General features: G+C 38.2%; 1 protein-coding gene across 2 annotated transcripts; it reads left to right on the plus strand.

Annotated features, from left to right (window-relative positions):
- Positions 1 to 438: 438 nt before the first annotated feature.
- rgs20 (regulator of G protein signaling 20) lies at positions 439 to 19,287 on the plus strand. 2 transcript variants are annotated; one of them, XM_028019411.1, is made up of 5 exons: positions 439 to 674; positions 11,934 to 12,100; positions 14,126 to 14,200; positions 14,302 to 14,536; positions 15,867 to 19,287. In XM_028019411.1, the coding sequence occupies exons 1-5, from the start codon at positions 486 to 488 to the stop codon at positions 16,053 to 16,055; spliced, it is 855 nt and encodes a 284-aa protein (XP_027875212.1). In that variant the 5' UTR covers positions 439 to 485; the 3' UTR covers positions 16,056 to 19,287. The 2 variants fall into 2 exon arrangements, with proteins under 2 accessions (XP_027875212.1, XP_027875211.1); XM_028019410.1 differs by lacking the exon at positions 439 to 674 and adding an exon at positions 8,747 to 8,870.
- Positions 19,288 to 19,402: the final 115 nt, after the last annotated feature.

Below are 19,402 nucleotides of genomic sequence, written 5' to 3' on the forward strand. Positions count from 1 at the left end.
CATTCCAGCAACAAATTGTTGCAAATGATTTTTTAAAAACATTTGGCTGCACTGCATGGAAATTTATTCAGTGATTGTCTGATGTAAAACAAAATAATTTATAAATATTAAGTAAACATAAGTCAGAAACAGTCAGAAATAACTCTGTGCCTGTCACTAGTCTTCCTCTCTGTCCATCTAGCTCAGACATTAAGACCTCCGGGCCTAATCTGGCCTAAGCTGGTGAGACGCAGAAAAGCACAGAGGAATCAGGATCGTATCCAGAGGGAACATTGTCCTAATCCCCATCTGCCCTCTCCTTTGTAAACACTCTTTGTGGCATTGGGGTCGTCGGTGTTTTTCACCCCCTCTTCTCCTCTGCCGTCACGATGGGTTTCATGTCAGACTGTGGGAAAGCGTAGAGGAGATGACCAGGAAGAGTGGATTTCCTACGATTTCAAGCAGACCTGGGCGCAACGCTGCGAGTAAGGACTCAAAGTCAAAGCATGCCATGTGGTAGCGTGGTGAGGCAGTGGGAGATCAGGCCCACGGCCGTGCTGTGTGGGATCAAACGCACCAAGGTTCTGATGTGGCAGTGGATTCAGGGGCTGACCAGGTCCTGCAGGCAGAGTGTGGGCTACCAGATTAACTACAATGGCGCGGACCAAGCAGAACAGGAGATGGTGTGCCTTGAGGTATGGTCGTGTTCTCATATTCACATCAACCATCATCTTTTTGGGTATTATCACTTTACTAAAGTAACATACAACATACTTGGGAACAAACTTTGTAGGAATCTTAGTGACAATTTTGTGCATTTTCCACATACGTCTTCACAACATAAATTGATTCCAAACAGATTATGAGTGAATTTCCTATTTGACACAACTCTGATAATAAGATGCGGAACGCAAAACACAGATTAGAGACTGAGCTCAATTTTCAAAACCAGTGAAGCAACATGTCACCACATCATTCATTTAATATTCCTGTCAGCTCTAAGAAACACCCTTCAGAATGTATTTTGCTGTTAATAGGCTGGCATTGTGAAGCCTCTTTGATTCACACAAAACTTCTATTTAGGGAAGCACTTCCAGTCTAAACAAGGCTTAAAAAGAAGATTAAAAGAAGGCGACAGCATGACCTAAAATAGTACGAGTCAAGTGATTTAAATTCTAAAAAAAGGGGTTAAAACATTTAGCTAAATTCTCCACAACAACGGATAAGGTCTAATGAGAAACATCAAATTGAACATTCTTAGACAGCTAAGTTTATAAATGAATCTTGGTAAATAATAACTAAAAGTTTCCAGCAGTTCTCTGTTGTGAGGAAGCATGTGTTGCTATTTCTAGAAAGGAAGGGATTTTAGAGTCATTAGGACAAGGGAGACACATCCAGATCTGATTGGTAGGTCACAACTAGACAGAAAATAGTCCAAGTCATTAACAAGTATGACTCCAATTTGCCAGATATGTTGAAACAAAAATTATGACACCCTGAGACACTTCATGACACTACTTATACGGTTACTTATATGGTTACTTATAAGGTTTCATATATATGGTTTCATACAAGTATATGAAACCATATACTTATACTGCATTAAAAGACAATTAACTCCTTTCAGTTGGTGTTTCACATTAAATCAGAGTGAATTTCCTGTCTTTGTTGCAATGCAATTTGCAAAACTATTTCTCTTTGCTAAATTCCAGAAATATATAGAAGATATTCCTTTATGTTTTTTTTTTTTTTTACATTCTTCTAATTTAGAAGTTTGCATACATTTCCTTGGTATTTTATACCTTTCAAACTGAATCACTTTTCGATTATTCTTCAATAAGCTTTTCTGATCACAAATCAAATTTTTATGACAATCACAACAAAATATCGACTTTATCTCTGTTAAAACAATTAATGCTTTGGATTGTCTATTTAAAACCTATTTGGGAAAAAACCTTTGGCTTCCTGACAGACGTTTTGCTCAATATTTCCTCATCATCGTCTTTTCTTATGATGCCAGCCATTTTGTACCTCAAACAAAACTCCAACACATTACACGATGCTTCTCCCCCTATACTTCACAGCTGTGATGCTGTTCTTATTTGCAATCTCCCTCCTTTTTTCTCCAAATGTAGCAATGCTCTTTAAAACCACGTTTTAGTTTTGCTTTTGTTGAACTGCATTTTTCCTCTCTGAGAGACCTTTCAAACCAACATGGGCACAGAATTAGTTTCAATGTAGATAATAACATTCTTTTTCCAACTTCTTTCCAGCATCTTCACAAAGTCTTCACATCTTAATCAGATTATTTGATACTTCGAGATAAATAACCCGTCCATGACTTCACAAAAACAATCCTGGAGAGGAAATGTTCTGTACCTTAATGGGTGTCTCATAATTCTTCGCTCTTAATCAGTAACAACTCTTTTCACAGCAGCTTGTAACAGAATTAGAGGCACAAGTGTCCTTAATAACTCTAACTAATGCTCTTCACTTCTTCGCAGGTGTTTCCACTTGTTCTGTTTGATTAAGCCTCCATTCAAACTGATTTTTAGAGCCACTTTGCATCAGGGTCTGTGAACAATGCCACTAACTGTTTTGTTAGTTTTCCTATCCAATACATATGATTACTCTATAGTAAACTTGGTTTCTTACATGAGTGGAACAAGTATTTTCTTTAAATAGACCATTTGAATACAATAGAATAAGAGGTCAAACTTGCTCTAAATTTTTCATCTCTCTTTTCATGTTATTAATCCATCCAGTTTTTAAGCCCTTGCAGATAATATTATTAGTCATGCAGTGGGTTCATGGTTGCAAACAAATGTACTTACTTTCATTTTGATGGACACGTTACTTTCCAGTCTGGACATGGTTTCTGAAAATCAGAGACTATACCAAAAAGGATACAACCATTTTGCTTTTTATCTCATTTCAGATTACTTCTCTCTTCAGATTTAATACAAAGATTTTTTCTAAAGCTGCAAAAATGTTCCTCAAACTCTAATAAATAAAATACTATATTCACATGTACTGTAAAAAAGGCATGAAACCCTTTTTTAACTCTGATATTAAGTCAGAATGGATAAATGCCAAAATTATTTCTTCAGAATGATGGCATTTATATTTTTTAGATTTATTACAGTGGTTTACATACACTAAGGTCACTATTGTTTTGCAGATGGGTTCTGCATCCCAGAGGTTAATCTGTTTTGGAGTGAAATTTCTTTAGATTCAGAAATGAATCTAAAGACTAAAGATGCTGGTTGAAGAGGCACAAGAATGAAACTGACATCTATATCTAATCAAAGATAATTCAAAAACAAAATTAGAATCAAACATAAAGTTTTTTTATGCGATCAAGGAGAGAGACCTTAATATTTGAAGACATGTCCAGTGGTCCGATAAAATTAGAATAGAAGTGTTTGATCAAAATGACTATTACTACATTTGGAGAGAGAAGAAGGAAGCTTGCAAGCCAGAGGACACCATCCCAACTCTGAAGTACAGGGGTGGCAGCATCATGTTGTGTGAGTGTTTTTCTTCAGAAGGAACTTGTGTTCTTCACAAAATGGATGGCATCATGAGGAAAGGGCATTAGGCAGAAAAATTCAAGTATTAAGCAAAGGGAGTCTTAGCCTGTTTGGCACCCTGGGCGAACCACCCTAACAGAGGTGTGTGAAATTGTTGGGTTGTTTTTGCATTAGGCACCACTGACATTCGGATCCACTGGTTCAGTGGTGGTGGGGGGAATAGACAGGATGAACAGGCCCCCCCCGCACAAGATGCCACCCAGGATGGTTGCCCATGTCGCTCGTATCAGAAACCGCACCTGGTACTAGGTGAAAACTAGGGTGTAAATGGGTCTTCAATGTCTCCATTAATCGATCCATATGCATACTATTTTTAAGTCTTAATAATTAGTTATTACTTTATTAATTAGTTATGGGTTAGGGTTAATATTAATTAGTTATTAATATTAATTAGTTAGTAATTTAGTTGTAACACACATTGATCTTAAACTATTAATTCTTACTGTGAATTCTGAGTAAAATCAGCTTCATGAAATGAAATGAAATGAGTGGAACTGATAATACACTGTTAAAATAAGCCTGACATTTATTTACCAAAAAGCATCTTGATCAGCACAGATCAGGGAAATACTGAAATTAATTTGCAGCAAAACAGGGAAAGAGAAAATCCTTTCATTTACTGTGTGCTTCCACATTTTCTACTGTGACAGAACAATTTTCACCTTCAGATTACTCACCAATACCATGCATGATGTCTTGTTATATTAATCAGGCAACGTAATACTCCCTACCCAGTAACTCTCTGCATGATGGTGATAGAATATGTGCACTCTGTCTTCCTTTCTAGCTATTCTGAGTCGTATTAATCACACACCGAAAAGACTTTATTCACCTTGTCAGACGCCTTGTCATCTATCTTGTCCTTATGGCCTTGTGTGCTGAGATGGGCTCACACCTTCACTTGACATTGTGCCCTCACAGGGAAAAGTGTGAGCGTCTCATGTCACAATGACTAAAGTATCAATCATTGCTTGTTTATGTGAATCAGTCTTGCAGAACTATTTGTAGGGCTTCTTTGTAAAAGTGTGCAACAGGATGTTACATCTGTACACCACAAAGGAATGAAAAATGCTTAAATGCTCAACTTTAAAAGTTATTAATTTGAACAAGGCGTTATCTGATTGTCTTTTTTTAGGAAGATAATAATCAATATTTTTGGATTATTTTTAAGACACCCTATTTATGCTGGAAAATTCAAAAGTAGAAACGGTGCAACAAGAGGATTTAGTTGAGTCCCTCTCTTTTGTGGTTCTTCTTACTCCGATGAGAATCTGGCAAGATTGATTTTCACACCATCAGGAGGCACCTCTAAAAGATAGCATGTCCCCTAAAGGGAACAGCATGAATGCGCTGGTGTAAATTAAGCATATAGAAAGCTGTGTCACGCTGGAGTTTGGCTGAATGGCCAGGTGCTGAGTGCATAGTGCCATCTTGTGATTGTACGTTGCAAAAAGCACTGTGAGCTCTAAAAGCAGAAGTATTTATATTTGTCTAGAGTAGAGAATATTGAAGTGTTTATTTAAAAATGCACCTCAAAGCTGATATAGATCTCCATCAAATGACCAACATTTATAGACTTTAAACAATAAATGTAAGATGAAAAGTGGTTGAATAATATAATTAAAATAGTTGAGAGATATTAAAATGTCATCAATCAGTATATGATCTCTTTGCATCGTCTATAGAGATCATCATGTAAGTGCTTTAATGACAGTTGCCTGGAGATGGCAGTGTTGTTCTCTACATTATCACTCTTCACAGAGATGTGCAGAGGATTAAACAGCAAACAGCTGCCTGATAATAATCGGTAACATAACAGGAAGAGTAAAGTGAAACATTAGAACAGAACAAACAAACATCTGAAGTGTCAGTTATAAGGTCTCTATGTATATGAGAGTTTTCTCACAGGCTGAGAATGCAGCAGATGTAGTGCTATATGTAGAGAGTGCCTACGCCCTACAGTGAAAAGTATTTTGTAAATCAAATAAATAAATGTGTTAATTCATTATATAACTACTAAATGAGACAGCATTTCTGGAATCTTGTACAGATTTTTTTTTTTTAATCATTCAATGATATTAGAGAAAATGCCAAATGTATATTGAAGAAAAGGTAGACTCTTTTATTCCCAAATGCAAAAAAATATTTTGCACAACGTTACGCTACCAGGACATGACAAAAACTAGCAGTAGATATTTAAAATGTGTCGTTTTAAAACGAAAATGAAAAGATCCATTCTGTTCATGAATGATTTTGTCCAGTTTCTTTCAAAACTAAGGATGCTTTTAGCCATTGCTAGATAAAAGGGCACTTCACTCATTCCCAAAGTAATAAAATAATAGACCCAGGCATTGAAGATAAGAGGCTGATGATATCCTTTTGTGTGAGGCTTAGTGTGTAATCTTAGGAGCAGTTGTGTAGTGGTTTTCTGACAGATAAAAATGTGGCATGGAGATACATGTGTGGTCTCTATAATGAGGTTCAAACTGTTGCTCTGAATCCGACCTGTATAGAGGGTAGGGTCACAGCAATGACCCTTTCAGCTAGACCTGCACAATATATTGAATTGCAGTTGTCATTGCAAAATAAATGTGTGCAATATTCCAATTTTTATTGCTTGGATGCAATATATGGTAGTTTTATATTTCAAGTACAATGTATTTGTGGTCTAGATGCTGATTATCCAGCCAGTTTGTTGCCAGCTAATGATAGAAAAACGTAGGGACATCACAGTGGCAAAATGAAGGAGAAAATTGACAACTAAAGATATTTAACAGTAACTGTGTGATTTTCTAATATTTTTTCTTCTGCAGAGCCCCTTTCTTTTTCATGCTGCAGCTGGGGTGACATCAATAGATGCAGCGTATCAACACGCTCTCAAACACAGTTCTGCACAGTGTTGTTTTCATTCATTCATTTGAAGTATGTACATATAATTGTGTGTCTAAAATCTAAAAAGTTGAAAGTAGCAAAACAGACTGAGTTACAGCATGCACTCTGCAATTTAGCAGCACAGACATAGGTTGCAGGCAAAAGCTGAAGACTTCATAAAAAAAACGTGGAGATCAATTTTCTAAATTGGGCATTTTCAACATATTCTGGTGCCGTGGTGGCGTAGGGTATAGCGCAACTCACGTTTGGAGGCCTTGAGTCCTCGACGCAGCCGTCGCGGGTTCGATTCCTGTACCCGGAGACATTTATCGCATGTCTTTCCCCTTCTCCTTCCCCCTTTCCTGTCAGCCTACTTTCATATAAAGGACACTAAAGCCTGTAAAAAGACCCCCTGGAGTGGAGGGGGGAAAAAAAGCTGCAGAAGGTAAATTTGATATAAAAATATGTTGTTTTTTTAAACATATTTGTTAGAACTGTCACTATGTTGTGACAATATAGGCAAATAATCTGAAAAAATCAAGCCCCTCTGCCTTTGGTTCTACTGTCATTTCCAGAAATACACCGCTCTAAGTCAGAAACAATCAATCAGAGCCAGTAGGAGGGTGTTAGCGCTGTCAATCATGCTCCTGTACGTGCAAGCTCAAGATTGCCGGTTTGCTGCAGCTGTACTAATGGGAGAGAAACAACTTACAGGAAAACTGTTTATCTGCCATCATTGGTGGCCATGCGCATACATGGCAGGCTCTGTTGTGGGGAAGAAGCTTAGCATAACAGAGAGCAATGGGAAGGGTGTAGGCAGTGTGTACACAAGGGTGATTGACAGCGATAAAATCCTTCTCCTGACTCAGATTGGTTGTTTCTGATCAGGAGCTGCGTATTTCTGCAGATGACACTAACACAGGGAGGATTTCTTTTTTTTTTACAGATTATCTGTCTCATACTAAACTGTCACAACATAGTGACAGTTTTAACAAATATGTGAGAATATTTTTTTATATACTACTGCAGTTTTAGGAGAACTTTAAGGTGACATTTCTGTTTATCATGCTTTTTATCTTCAGCATTTCTTCTTTCCCAAAGGTTGGTATAAATCAGACAATGTTTAAAAAGCATCATTTAATATTCTATACATGGTGCCAGAGAGGCATGTCAATAAATTTAAGTATTGAAAATTTAAGTAGTTTGTTTAAAAATGTTTTACTTACAAATGATTTTGATTCTGTTTTGTCAATTGAATCATATCTACATGTAACCTTTTGATTAGAAACTCACTTATTATTTAAACTGAAAAAGAAAAGGTAACAATTATTTAGATTCAATACACACAGAGAGATAAATCTCATATGTCTATGTAATTCTACTGAGGCAGGAACAAATAGAAATGTTCAGCTTGATTATATTGTTAATACCTGGATACATCATTCTATGAGCAGTCAACTTCTCTAGCAATCATTTTTGTTGTTTACCCTCATCCTGTCAAGGACTGTTTGCTAGACAAGTGTTAATTCGGGAATCTTCCTCTTGTTTGGGTAGTTTATAATATGTCCAGAATATTTCTGTATTAAATATTATGGCCATTATGTATCACTTCAATAAAAACATCAGCTTTGAGTTTTCATCAGCTGCAAGTCAGTATAATATAATTTAACTGAAATTGAAGCTTAACGTGTTTATTCAGTGTTTGTTTGGTGTTAAGGTGAGGGATATTCAGATTTCCCCACCTACACCTGACAATCTCTCGTCCCAAACTCTGATAAGAGAAAGACAATAGACATCTTCCTTCCACCAAACTTTCTATAAGTATTCATGGATACACTACTGTGTGAATCTTTATGGCTTATTTTCCGTGTGGAAGCAGTCAGTGATTGAATGCTTTTCCATGAATAACTAGGCCAACATGGCTACAGCAATCCATTGCTACATTACAAAATCCCTTTCTTATTAGTTTTATGTAACATTCTTATGTTCTGGGGAAAAATAGCAATTTGGAGTTTTCATCAGCTGTGAATCACATCTTACTGAAATGGACAGAAATAAAAACTTCAGATATATCAGTCTGTGTGTAATGATTTATTTGAGTTTCACCTTTTGATTTTAATTACTGAAACAAATTAAATTTCTAATTATATTCTAATTCATGGTGATGCACCTGTATTTCCTACTATAACTTGACTCCATCGGACAATGCGTGTAACATTCGTTCATGTTAATCGACCTGCACTGTAAACCTGTGACATATTATCGGTGTTTACGCTCTTCACTGGGCTACTACGAGTTGGAGAGGAGACGCATGCGTACTGACTAGAAGCAGCCGGTCGGAGGAGAGGGGAAAAAAAGCCTTATGTTCCATCGGATGTAATCAAAGCAGAGAATTCCCTCTTCTCGTGGTGCATACATGGTGAAATTGTAAGTACTGGGAGTAAGCAGTTGTATCTTTGCAGGTGGCATTTTATGGTCGAAGCGTTTAAGGTCGTTTTTTTTTTTTTTTTTTTTTAACGGCATGTCATTAACAGATCTAGGCAGTGTCTTTTCGGTGGTTGTCCAGGGCAATGAAGCGCTGTGGTTCTTTATGATGGCACTTTCAATTGATGTGATGCGCGACTCACCAGTGGAGTGTTTTCATTATTATTATTATTATTATTATTATTATTATTATTTCTGCTGTCAAATCAGTAAGGGGACACATAATCTCCTGTGGAGAACAGTGAATTAGTTAGAGTTTTTATGATTTATGCGTTCAGAGGATACGATCACCCTCGCCCCCTCCGTGCCATTCTCTATATCGCTTTTGAGTCAAACCCTAGCGTACTGCTAGTGCCAGCTTTGAAGTACACCCAATGCCTAATGCGTAAAAATGTACCATTTGGCAAGACGCACGACGTCTGAGGGCTGATGCCTGCTCGGGTATCTGAGAACAAAAAAGAACTGAACGACAAACCAAGCAAATTATAGTAATAAAAAAAAACGCGGGTCCATTTTAGAAATGGCTAAATGGTGTATTCATTGAAAAGGATGCGATAGAACGATGCTCAGATATAGATTTGTAAGCTGCGCTTTCAACACCCCCACCCCCACTCGTCTCCCTTACATCAAAATCTTTAGGCATATTTTAAGGCTTCGTGTCTTGTGCCAGGTAATGTCCGGACGATTCCGTGTGCCGGAAAAGTCCGCTTTGTTACCTAAATGACCTGACAGGATTTGGCAGAGTCTGACCCGGTAATGACACGTTTGTTAGAATCAGCTCACATTCCGTGAGCATAACCCTGTCTGTCTATGGGCCTGCAAACCGATGGGATTCTTGTGCATAGGCCAGATATCCATACTCACAATTAGAACAGCAATTCCTCATATAGCCTGCATAATGACAGAAGCCTACACGGCCAGCGCCAGCCTAAGGCATAAGCGAAGTAAGCGTCAGCTTAGGGCACCCATGCCAGCAGGGGGCTCCCAAAAGGAAAGATTTGAGACTCAGATAAATTCTCTGCAAAAATAGCACAACAACACACACATACACCACTCTACAGCAATCATTATGTGATTCATAAAATTGTATTTGATGCCATGAGATCATGAGTTATGTATAATTTCAAACCAAGCAGCTGGGATCATATAAACCAAAGTGGTATGGTCTACCACTTAACTGGCTTTACCAGAGCAGTATGTACAAGATATGTGAGAGGAATTTACCCTTTATTGGCCAAATGGAAATGATGATGATGACAGTAACCCGTAATGGTTACTGATTTGAGACTACATCCTGATATTGACCAGAGGCAAAATATTCAACCCCACATTCAATAAGGGGACCTCATAGATAACTAGTTGAGAGTTTGATCTGAAACTCTCAACTTTTGCGTTGATTTATCCTCTAAAGACTTTAGACTTGACTTAGAATCAAGGTTTGGTACTTGAGGCTCATAAACAATCTTCCATCCATCCATCCATCCATTGTCTGTTCACCCTTGTCCCTAATGGGGTCGGGAGGGTTGCTGGTGCCTATCTCCAGCTACGTTCCAGGCGGGAGGCGGGGTACACCCTGGACAGGTCGCCAGTCTGTCGCAGGGCAACACAGAGACATACAGGACAAACAACCATTCACACACAACACTCACCCCTAGGGAGAATTTAGATAGACCAATTAACCTAACAGTCATGTTTTTGGACTGTGGGAGGAAGCCGGAGTACCCGGAGAGAACCCACGCATGCACAGGGAGAACATGCAAACTCCATGCAGAAAGACCCTGGCCGGGAATCGAACCCAGGACCTTCTTGCTGCAAGGCAACAGTGCTACCAACTGCGCCACTGTGCAGCCCATAAACAATCTTTATCTCAGCTAATTATAGGTGAACACAAGCCTGTAAATGAAGGTGATTTTGGTAAATGATTAATGTTGTCCCCTCTGAGTTACCATAGTGTATACAAATGGCTGGTTGTCATGGTAACATTACACACAGTATATCATGGGCCTATTCTCAACTGTGTTTTCCAGCCAAACGCAAATATTGTAAAAAAAAAAAAAAAAAAAGGCAGAGTTAACAACAGCTTCCATGCTATGTTAACATTTATAAATCATAAACAGAACAGAGAATCAGTCAAAGATTTCAAGATGCATTATGCCAGGGCTAAGACAAAGATTTAAAGAAGGAAAAAACAAAAATCCTTTCCACATTCTGATAATTTCAGTAGAATCAAATTGTCTTGCTTCAGAGTGTCCAGCAGTGCATGCCAGCACATGATTGAGTCAAATAACATCTGGTCTGCTGCATTTAGCAGTTTCAGATTTGGACATTATATGTGTACATCTATTATTTTAATGATGTTGTGATTCTGTTTCTGTTATTCCAGATGCTTCCTTACATCTTTTGGTCTTTGCTTCTGAATGCTTGTCATATGTTTCTTTACACTTTTAAAAATATTTTAGTTAGTTTAAACATTTTGCCCCATTAAAATAATCCCACAGTTTTTCAGCAAGAGGCCCCACTCTAACTTTGAACAGGACATTGTTTCCTTTTCAATTTCAGCTGCTTTGGATCACATGAGTCATAGGTTTTATGAAACATTTGTTTCATAAAACGCACTGATTTAACTGTTGTTAAGGGAAGTTCTAACAGTAAGGTGTCATCATCACAACACTCATCCTATTCCTACAGATTTCACTCTTCATAAACAATTAGAGGGGTGTTTATGAAGAGTGCCTCTTTCTACTTTAGTTTTCTTTTCAAAGTGTTGTCAAAAAGTGGATTGAATGTCATAATTTCACACTACCATCTTCTCTACTGTCACATTACAGCATTACACCCAGTGCTGCCCTTGCTACACTTGTTACACTGGAACTGATTTCCATCACACTAATGCATTGCAGGCCAAGAGCTTTTCTTGCGAGATAAAATCTCAGTTACATACTATTCCTGACATCAACACTCCAAACCCTTCACCCTCTCTCTCCCCCCACTCTCCGCTGTCTGTAGCCCATGGGATCAGAGCGGATGGAGATGCGAAAGAGGCAGATGTCGGTGCAGCAGGAGTCGGCAGCGGGGGGAACTGCACCGGCCCAGCAGGACCAGCCGAGCCAGGCCAACCCGAGGGGCTCCAACGCGTGTTGCTTCTGCTGGTGCTGCTGCTGTAGCTGCTCCTGGTAGGTCTTCCACAAACCGAGAACCTGATTGCTGAGGTGCAGCATGGCCGACATCGTCGCACACAAGACGCCACCGCCTGAGCTAGAGCGTCTCAAAAGCAGGCGTCAGCTTCTGTCTTACACTCTTGACAGATTTGCATGTGATCCGTGGATGTCGGTTTAGCAGCAGCCGCCTCATTACATTCAGGAAAGCCTGAACATCATTTTCATATGCATGTCTGTGTAAGCTCTTCACTTGTCGGCAATGCTGCATTCAAAGTGATACATTTGAATCAGTCAAAATTAGAAGGAATATAAATGATTAACTGATGCTCATATTTTATTCAATTACCTGAACTACTTTTACAATTTTAACATTTAGACCTACAGTAAAACATAAAACTGTACTAGTTTCTCATTTATTAAACTTCTAATTGCATTAACAAGACATCAGTCCTGATGAAAGTAATAATTTATTACAGTCTTATGAATGTCTACCTACCTGATACTCACAATAACAAGATATCAATTTTGGGCATATAACATTTGACATAATTCTGAATATATACCGCTAAATGATCAAAATAATTACGTCATGCTATTTTGTTGGTGAAAAAAGCTAGCTGTTGGCAGGATTGTTATTGATTTTGGCCATTTAATTGTGCATTCTGACTGCTAGTTTTGGGTGTTGGGTGCTTATGCATTGCAAAAGTTATAACTTATTGTAGATTTTCTCAAATACCCATATGATCAAAATTATCTATACTGTCTCAAGTACTTACACCCTCACAAACAATTTGTGAAATGCCTTTCTGCATCATGGTTCTGACTAGACGTTAGACCATTTATCTTATTAGAAATGACACAGTTCATTTTTATTGGCTGGTTTTCTGGCTCAAGCCCAGCTTCCAAGCATAGTTCATACATTTTTAATATGTTTGAGGTCAGGCCCATTCCAGAAGCTTAATGTCAGCCTGTTTTATATGTTTTAGTTTTAATGGGTATTCAAACACTCATGTAAATTGATTTATCAAACACCCAGTTGTTTTCAAGTTTCAAGTACCCCCTCAACAGTCAACAAATTGATTAGGATGGTCAGGATCAACAACAGAAGCCACCAAAACTTGGGCTCATCATAAACTAGAAGCTGATAGAAAAGTAGTGAACAGTGAACAGAACTTTACATCCCCTTGAACTAAGAGGATCACAGAAAAAAGAAAATAGTTGAGCCAATTTAATTGAGTTGGGAATTGGTAACAAGTAATTCAGTTAAGTTTATCCAAATTAATTTATTAAGTTTGTTTAACTTATTTTAAGTCAGTATTACTCAAATCATTTAATTTACTTCAAATAAAGAAGTACACTAATAAAGGATCTTTTGGGTTGAGGATGCCTTCATTTGACAATAGTTAGACAGGAAAGTGGGTTATGAAAGAGGGGAAAGACATGTGGCAAAGTCATTAGGCCGGGAATTGAACCTGCGACCCTTATGTGGGTTGTGCACTACTTCTGCTCCACCACAGCACCATGGTTGGTACAGGACCTGTCCCTGGTGAAGCTTGCGTTATGACATCAGATGTAGGATATGACATTGAACTTAATTGTTTCACTCTTGACAATGAAGGTCAAAGTAAAAAGTTCATTTAAGTTAGAATTTGTAGCTTTTAAGTTAATTCAACACAAAAAAGTGATGAGAACTTTCCGGCAAGTTCTCATCACTAAACCAAAAGAATTAAATAAGATTAATGTAAATAAGTCCATTACATGAACGACAGCCCAAATACACTTTTTAGAGTGATGTTGACCAAGAAGGAAGCATCTGCTTTGAAACAGTTTCATTTGAACTTGAAATAAAAATGCAGCTACTCGCATGGACAAGCCAGAAAGGTTTTATCTTTATACTGTAGATGTTTATTGTAGTGATTAATGAATACACTGACTTATATAATTATGGTCATTCATACCACTTAATTACAAACTTAGTTCCATGACCACATTTGTGAAATGAGTACTTCTTGCCAAGGTGTTTTTGTCTGTTTTCAACAGGAATGAAGACAGGGATGAACGGAATCGAAAGGCATCATATGACGTCAAGGAAGGGACCTCAGACTGTGAAGACTGGTGAGCTAAAATCCCTGCACAACAATGCCTGGCAAATAAACAGACTTCTATTCCATCTGATGTTAAAGAGACTTACTCCAATGTTCTCATGTTCTCTGCAGCCCAAAGCCCACGCTGGAGGAGGTGCACATGTGGGGGCAGTCGTTTGATAAGCTGATGTGCTGTCCAGCTGGGAGGAACTCTTTCCGGCAATTTCTCCGCACCGAGTTTAGCGAGGAGAACATGCTGTTCTGGCTCGCATGTGAGGAGTTCAGCAAAGAGACCAATAAAAGTGTGATCGAGGAGAAGGCCCGGCTCGTCTACGAGGACTACATCTCCATTCTCTCGCCGAAAGAGGTGTGAAACCTTTATTGATTTATATTTTGGTAAAATAGAGTTTCCTTGATGGGTGAAACCTTGTGATGTCTGAGTTCAATGAGTATATCAATGCCACTTTCAAGTCGTGTGGTGAAGCCTCATACACTTAGCTTTGCACAAGTTAAGCTCTACACAGGGGGTAATAAAGTCCATCATGTCTGTATTCAAGAGTGTGTTTCATTGAACTCTTACTTTTACTTTAATGCAACAGATGACAAAATGTTTTTGTCAGACCTAGCTTAACATGCCGTACTAAAAATGCCGACTTCTGAAAATGGAAATGAGAGATATATGTGGTGGGCCGGCTGCATAGTGCTGCAGTTGGTAGCACTGTTGCCTTGCAGCAAGAAGGTCCGGGGTCTTTCTGCATGGAGTTTGCATGTTCTCCCTGTGCATGCGTGGGTTCTATCCGGGTACTCTGGCTTCCTAACCACAGTCCAAAAACATGACTGTCAGGTAAATTGGTCTCTCCAAATTCTTCCTAGGTGTGAGTGTGTGTGTGGTTGTTTGTCCTGTCTGTCTCTGTGCTGCCCTGCGACAGACTGGCGACCTGTCCAGGGTGCACCCCTCCTCTCCCCTCCTCTCCCGCTGAACGATAGCGGGAGATAGGCACCAGCACCCCTCCTGACCCCGCTAGGGACAAGGGTGTTAGAAAATGGATGGATGGATGGATGGATGGATGGATGGATGGATGGATGGACGTGGGGGGCCATTTTATATGATACATAGGTGTAACCATTTAGCTCTTGTAAGCAACTTATAAACAAATGAACATAAGTTTAGATATAATTTTTGGGTTTTGGAGAGCAGTGTTATGTGGATATGTGTGTACATGGAGTTTAAACTCCAGCTGTGCCAGACTGACAGATTACATGGGCTAGTCAAAAAATTATATTGCCTTTGCATCATCAATGCGTTCACACAGCAGGAAAATGCAACACAAATCAGATTATTTTTGCCCATATACTATGCGATCTATGTCCAAATATCAATCTGAACTGGGCACTTCTGATCTTTTCACCCTGCAAAATATCTGATTTGTTTCAAAGTTGGAATTGAGTATCAAGACCTGTTGTGTGAATGCAGCCAAGAGATTACATGTTTACTGCACATGTGCTCCACTGCTGCACAATTTATCCAAGTTCTGCACAAATACAATGACTAGTTATTAGAAAGAAATATCATGCTACCCAAGAACCCTGTGTTTTCAAGTCTTGATAAGAAAGCTAAAAATCCAAATTTTCACATCCCTGTTACAGAAAAAGAAAACATTCTGTTCTTCCTGATGTTGTGTTTTCTTAACTTCCAGGTGAGTCTTGACTCCCGAGTGCGTGAGACGATTAACAGGAACATGCAGGAGCCCAACTTGCACACGTTTGACGATGCCCAGTTACAGATCTACATGCTAATGCAAAGAGACTCGTATCCCCGCTACTTGAACTCCCTAGCGTACAAAAACCTGCTCAAACCTCTGTCAGAGCAGTCCCCCGAATCTTAGGGCGGCAACGACAACCTGTGATCTTTTAATCCTCTTTGCCCTTTCTAAGTCCTTCAATCCCCCACAACCCCCCCAACCCAAACCCCAAGTTTATGAAAAAAGGTTTTCTTCTTTGTATGTTCAGTGTAGGATTACATGAGCCAGGCCTCGGGCCCCGGCCCCTCCCAGGGATCTCAGCGATATTGTGATCTGCACCTGACCGAAGACAACTCAGGTCTGAAAAACCTCCTGAGGGCTTGACATCACATGTACTGCTACAGATCAACATAGCAAAACACTCCAAAGGAATATGAATAACACTTTAATTCTGCTTCTTTTTCCTTCTTTTTTTTGATAGAAATATTCTATTTTATTTGTGTTCAGAGTTTTTTATGGTCTGTTGTTTTTTGTATGATTGTTTTTGGGGGAAATGATTCCTATTGTAGACTATCTATACATATATACATATATATTTATGAGTTTGTAAAAAGTTCAAATGAAATTGTGGGTATTTTATGTGGAAATGCCTGGTTCTATTTACTGCGTATGAAAATCAAAGCTCAAGTCCAAGCTACACATTAGCTTGACTTGCTGGCAGCTTTGTGGGGTACTGTTTAATTTTTTATTCTTATTTATTTCACTTCGTTTTGTTACCTAACCTCACACTTCAGTATCTGTGGCAGCGACTTGGCAACTCCAGTTCATGCACAATCTGTGTGTGGTTTAGAATAATGTATGTATGGTTACCAGAGAAGTAACAGGGTGCAATAAATGAAAATCAGTAATGGTGAAGAGTATTTTAACCTTTATCAATTGCCAGTATAAGACAATATTGTTGTTTTTCTAATACTAACGGGACACTTTGCACAAATCATAGGTTTATCACAAATTTATTGGTGTATGATTCTAAGCTGAATAGATTTTACCAGAGAAAGTATTTTATTTAATATTGCACCATGTCAAAAAAAATTTTAATTATATTTAATTATTTTGATGGAGTAAATAACACAAAAAAATGAAGACATTTTATTCAAGATATTTTATTTTATGGGTCTGTAATTTTTCAACAACTTTCCAAGGTTTTCCTGATATTACCTATATTCTTTCCTTTAATAAAAGGTCATTTGTCTTAGTTATGTTAGTTGTGCTCCAGTTCTGACCAGCATTGTCACCCTGATGCCTATTCCTCTAAAGCAGTATTGTCACTCTGATGCCCATTTCTCTAAACGTCTTTCACCAGAATATTTCATATCAGGGAGCCATGCAGTATTATGTATAGTCAGCTCATACTTTATTGATGAACACCTAACCGCACCACAGTGATGCAGCTGTCAAAATGATAGTATGAGGATGCAGTCACACCATTAAAACTCTTAAGTTCATCTACAGTTAGTTTACTCCCTGTTTCTGTTTACTACCACAGAACTCATTTATGTTTGATGCATAGAATAAATCCATTTTCTGCCTCACCCATAAACAACCACACATCCATTAGACATGTTTTTGTTAAAAAGTTTGTGTTTTTTTTTTTTTTGTTCAGAGAACAACCCGTAATCTGTCGACAGCCATATAGAACGACAACTTCAAAACTGGTGCCATTTCAGATGCAAAGTCATCATTTATACAAACCCATTGCAGTATGAGGTCACGAGTGCCAACGCTGACACACAGTTTCCCTCTTGTTGGCAAAAGAATTTCATAAGCAGAGCATGAAACTCAAAGGCATTCTGAGATTCCCCAATATAAAAAGTTAAAGTTATGAAAAACCTGTTGTTTGTCAGATTTCATTTGACGTGTTAACTGATGAGATGCACCGTTGCTCTTGAGTCATGCTAGCAAGGTACATCCACGGTTTGTGAAATTTGTTTGGGAAGTTCTGTTACCATTTTCACAAATGAGATTCCTCTAGCAGGCTTCAGTATAACACCTAAACATGTCCTAAACACAGATGGTTTATGCTATTTATTAACTGGTTAAGTAAAAGCAATGAAATCATTTTTATTAGCAATAACTAACATTAAACTTTAACGTTTGTCCAAAGAATATGCAGGAAAGTCATGAGAAATTGCAGACCTATTAATACAGCATCACATTTGAGAATTATCATTAAAAAAATCATATATTTAAAAATGGATAAGAAATATTATGGCCAGAGGATCTTGCCAGGTTAGCAGAAACACCAAAGCTATGCTGTAAGCTGTGTTCACATGTTTAAAGAGAGCGTTGAGTAGGGGTGGAGTTGCCAAGTGTTTTAATACTTAGAATATCTAGTTTTATTTGAATTACTTTGTTGCCTCACATTGTGTCACTCGAAGACAAGATCCTCTCATGGGGAAGTGCCTTGACATTCAGTTTACTGACATCTTTCTCATGGGCAACAGTTGTTCGCTGACTTGCGCCGAAAGGTCGTTCACTGGAGAATGACTACAGTTTTACCGTAAATTGTCCCTCTTATTGGCCAAAATATCTTGCGTGTTTGGTCTCGATTCCTCAATTGTGAACACATCGGTGGAAGGTGGTAGGATGCAGCACCTCTTTGTCGGCTGAAGACAGAGATCGCTGTGACCAGGCGTGAGGAGTCGGAGCTTCTCGCCAACCTGTGTGCTTCATGGTGGCTCTTGTCTTAGAGTTAACTCAAACTCACTACATTTGATGTGCAATTTGAGCTGATGGGTTATACTGCGCAGATCAACCTCAAAACACAATCTAAGCCAATGGTTTGGAGTGATGCCTATTAATGTTGTTTCTTCTGTTTACTATATGAAATGTGTTATTTTGCGCTGAGTTTACTTATGAAGACATTTTTCAAAAAACAAATAATGTGAATGTTTACAGTATGGTTTAGTTATTTTTTTTGTTTGTTTCTTTTTCTGCTACTCTTCATGACAAAAACTGACTTGTGGGCATTTCGATTGAGATAAAATAAAGCACAATAATTTTACTTATTCTTGAGTGACTTCATCAATAAATCTTGAGTTAAATAATAACTTTGAAACTTATTAACTTTATTCCTAACAGCAGTTTTCAGCCTAGAGATTGGAAGGCTAAGATTGCAACAAATGTTTATTTTTTTCTTATTCTTTATAAGCAGCACAATATTTGTATTTTATTGTGTTTTCATAAAATTATTATTTAGCCCCTAATCAAAATTTATGCACAGTACACATTTTATGGTCTGAACAAAGGCCTTCAGAGACTTCTTGTATTAAATTTGAATGATTTTGGATTATGTCATTAAAAATACCAAAACATCTCTGACTTCAATTCTTCTGAGTCATATCACACACAGTTGCACATATCACATACAGATTTCAACATCACTCATCACCTCGTAATTTTAACACTTCTTCTGGAAGTCAGGTTCATCT

This window comes from Xiphophorus couchianus, chromosome 6, assembly GCF_001444195.1.
Source record: "Xiphophorus couchianus chromosome 6, X_couchianus-1.0, whole genome shotgun sequence".
Taxonomy (NCBI): domain Eukaryota; kingdom Metazoa; phylum Chordata; class Actinopteri; order Cyprinodontiformes; family Poeciliidae; genus Xiphophorus; species Xiphophorus couchianus.

Bases quoted from the DNA above. Each gene is read 5' to 3' on its own strand.
- rgs20 (XM_028019411.1), top strand. From the start codon at position 486: ATGCCATGTGGTAGCGTGGTGAGGCAGTGGGAGATCAGGCCCACGGCC. The intron at 12,101-14,125 runs GTAGGTCTTCCA...TGTTTTCAACAG, and splicing joins TGCTGCTGTAGCTGCTCCTG to GAATGAAGACAGGGATGAAC. The intron at 14,201-14,301 runs GTGAGCTAAAAT...TGTTCTCTGCAG, and splicing joins ACCTCAGACTGTGAAGACTG to CCCAAAGCCCACGCTGGAGG.